Source organism: Hyposmocoma kahamanoa, unplaced genomic scaffold (genome assembly GCF_003589595.1).
Source record: "Hyposmocoma kahamanoa isolate Upper Pololo Valley unplaced genomic scaffold, ASM358959v1 87, whole genome shotgun sequence".
In the NCBI taxonomy this organism is placed as follows: domain Eukaryota; kingdom Metazoa; phylum Arthropoda; class Insecta; order Lepidoptera; family Cosmopterigidae; genus Hyposmocoma; species Hyposmocoma kahamanoa.
The window spans coordinates 727,314-730,178 of NW_020654422.1; the positions used below are offsets into that span (position 1 = coordinate 727,314).

The 2,865-nt window shown below is 32.3% G+C and overlaps 1 protein-coding gene across 1 annotated transcript in view; it reads right to left on the reverse strand.

The window, feature by feature from the left end:
• LOC113235113 (cholecystokinin receptor-like) overlaps window positions 1-2,865 on the reverse strand; it is a 34,237-nt gene that overhangs the window by 1,117 nt on the left and 30,255 nt on the right. The window contains exon 5 of the mRNA XM_026470688.1: window positions 1,329-1,432. Within this exon, the coding sequence (XP_026326473.1) occupies window positions 1,329-1,432 (104 nt within the window). The remainder of the gene's footprint in view (window positions 1-1,328; window positions 1,433-2,865) is intronic.

Below are 2,865 nucleotides of genomic sequence, written 5' to 3' on the forward strand. Positions count from 1 at the left end.
GCCCTTTTTTATGCTTATATAGGACTGTTATAAAATTTCACATACACGTAATTTGTTACATGTATTTTGTATTTTTTGTAATGACTTTCAAATGTGATAAAGGCACTCTCGCGACGTAAGATCACAATTGGCTTTATTATACCAAGGATACAAATTATTATTTTGTTTTATATTTGTCACGTGAATTACTTTTCTCCGATTCTTCATTTTCTTATAAATACTTAAAATTTTGGCAATTGCAAGTAATAATAATATAACTATTTCGTTTAGCTTTTTTGCCTTTTGTCTTTAATCATTCCGGAATTTCATTTACACTCTGCTCTCTCTGGTCTTTGCTCATAAGATCAGCAAAGGTATCGTAGGCTATATCTAAAACATATAATTTTTCTTTATTGACAATTGTACCTATCTTTAAAATATATAAGTTTAAAAGTTTATTCTGATTTCTAAACGCACATTTATATACGTACTTTAAATTTAGAGAGCACTAAAAAGACCATAAAAAGAGAGAAACAGACAAAAGACTACGCAGTTTGGGAATAACTTTATTTTACTTTAGACGGTAAAAGCAGTAACAGACTATTGCCGAGATGTGACTGGAATCCCAATTCAGTCTTAAATTAAATTGAAATAAACGCTTCTCTTTCGACTCTTTATGTTTCTTTAGTATAGGCTTTGAAATATGAGTTTTATTAGTTTGCTTATTGTGTCCATAATCATGAATTTAGAATTAGCTAAGTTAAATAACAAAAAGTTTCTAAATAAATATGTGTTCCTTTGGAATTTTTTTTGTAATTAGCGATGATTTCATCTTCAAACTTAAAAGTATGAGTATGCTACCTGCTTAAATATTTATACTGTGAAATATATAAAATAATGGGTCAAAGATAGACCCTTGGGGTACTCCATTTAGAACATAAAATTACAATTTAAAAAGGCTCAATTTATGTAGCTGGGTGCACATATTTCATAGATCATACAGGTTGCAGCACGTGCAACTCTACGTAACGTCACTTATTTAATGATAATTAATATAATATAATAAAGTCATAATAAGACCAATAAGACCGTCAACTTTGACATACCACTTTATAAATCACTTTGGACCCATTTTGATGATCAATTTCGAAACAAATATAAAAATATATCGATACAACAAAATATATTAACATAAAGGAACGGAAATTGACTTAGTTGATAATATTGATAAACGCAAAGTTTATGTTTCTCAAGAAAAAAAAACAGATATACCATTCCTTTACCGCGTGGAAGAAAACGTATTTAAAAGATATACTTCAGTGTAAGAAATAACCGTGAAGAAAAAAAACCTGTGCGTCCAGTCTGGCTGCCCCTGACCACGCAAGCGGTCACGTCCTGGCTGCTAGGAGGTGGTGTCACTTGTTTGGACTCCAGCTTTTTTGAGAAGCATTTTCTGTGGGATAAGGAAAAAAATCAAATTCTCATTTCGCATCACTCCTGGAAGAAAGGCTTTATTTTTACTACCTTACATAACGTCCAAAAGTAGGTACTAATCAAACATGATGCTTTTATTAAAAATCGTAGTTCATGTAAACTACTTAAAATCGTCTGCAAAAAAATTATCAACAAGCCTAATTTGTTACGGTTCATTATACTTCTCTAATTGATAGTATAAAAAAACAGTAAATTACAAAAAATCCTGTTACGCCTCTATTCCACGAATTAAATGCGAATATTTTAGTTTTTGAGATCAGGTAATTGATATGGTTTTGGATTCCCTTCGGGGTAGGTAGATACTAACTATCGCCACTTAGTACTTTACAAACCTGCCAAACCTCTCTTGCTTTACGTACATCCAGCAATATTTTCATGCAAGCACACTTATTCTAGTCACTACACACTCCAATCTTCTTAAGAATACCCTCGATTTGATCTGAAAATGTTCTTTCCCCATGTAGCCTACCACGTTATTCGTGATTCACACTATTGAAGTGCCTGATTTGTACTGCATTCACTCTCGTGCGTTTTCTGTCGTACTCAATACTCAGTTCCATATATCATAATATTATAATATTACCATATTGGAACCAACACGTCATCATGCAACGCCATTCGTGCCTTCTAAAATATAAATGGACTATCTGTATTTATGACCCCGTTCACTGGATGGCCCTTTTTACTCTATTTTCAATGTCTTTCTTACGTTAACCATTTTTTGTAACCACACATTTCAGATGCATCTTCAGACTATCCCCGCCAGTAGCAACATCTTAGTGGGATTTTGTGGAATGAAGCATTCTGCAATTTATACAATTTCTAATTTTCTGTTCAACCATTCTGTCTTTCAAAAACCATTTCTTTATATTTTTTCACACTAATTCCTTTTTTTTCGAATGATCCGTATGTTAAATCCATCATCTCTAAAAAATCTTTCTTTTGTTCTTGATCATATGAAAAGCATTTAATGATGGATTTACTCATTTGTTTTTTAGTTTGTCAGACAGTCGTCCATGAACTGTAGACATTGAGAGATACCGAACCAATCAGCACATGCTGCGTTTATCTCAACATAAACCCTTGAATCCTCGTAGAGTGACTTAAGCGCACTCACTAATTGACTACCCAATCCGAACCTAGACAAAAGTGACCACATTTACTTTTCGCATCACCCGATCGCAAACCTTCTCTATTGGTGTCATGTGTTTGTCTGACATTGTTATATTGTATTCTAGTTTTAATTTATTTAAACGTCTATATAGATGATATAACCTGTAATGTAAGTCTAATGTAATTACTCCGTCTACAATAATGGGTTTTGCACGGGAAAACTAAATAGGTAGTTAATACACTAAACATTGTTTTATATGATTTTTATTTGCAATAAGT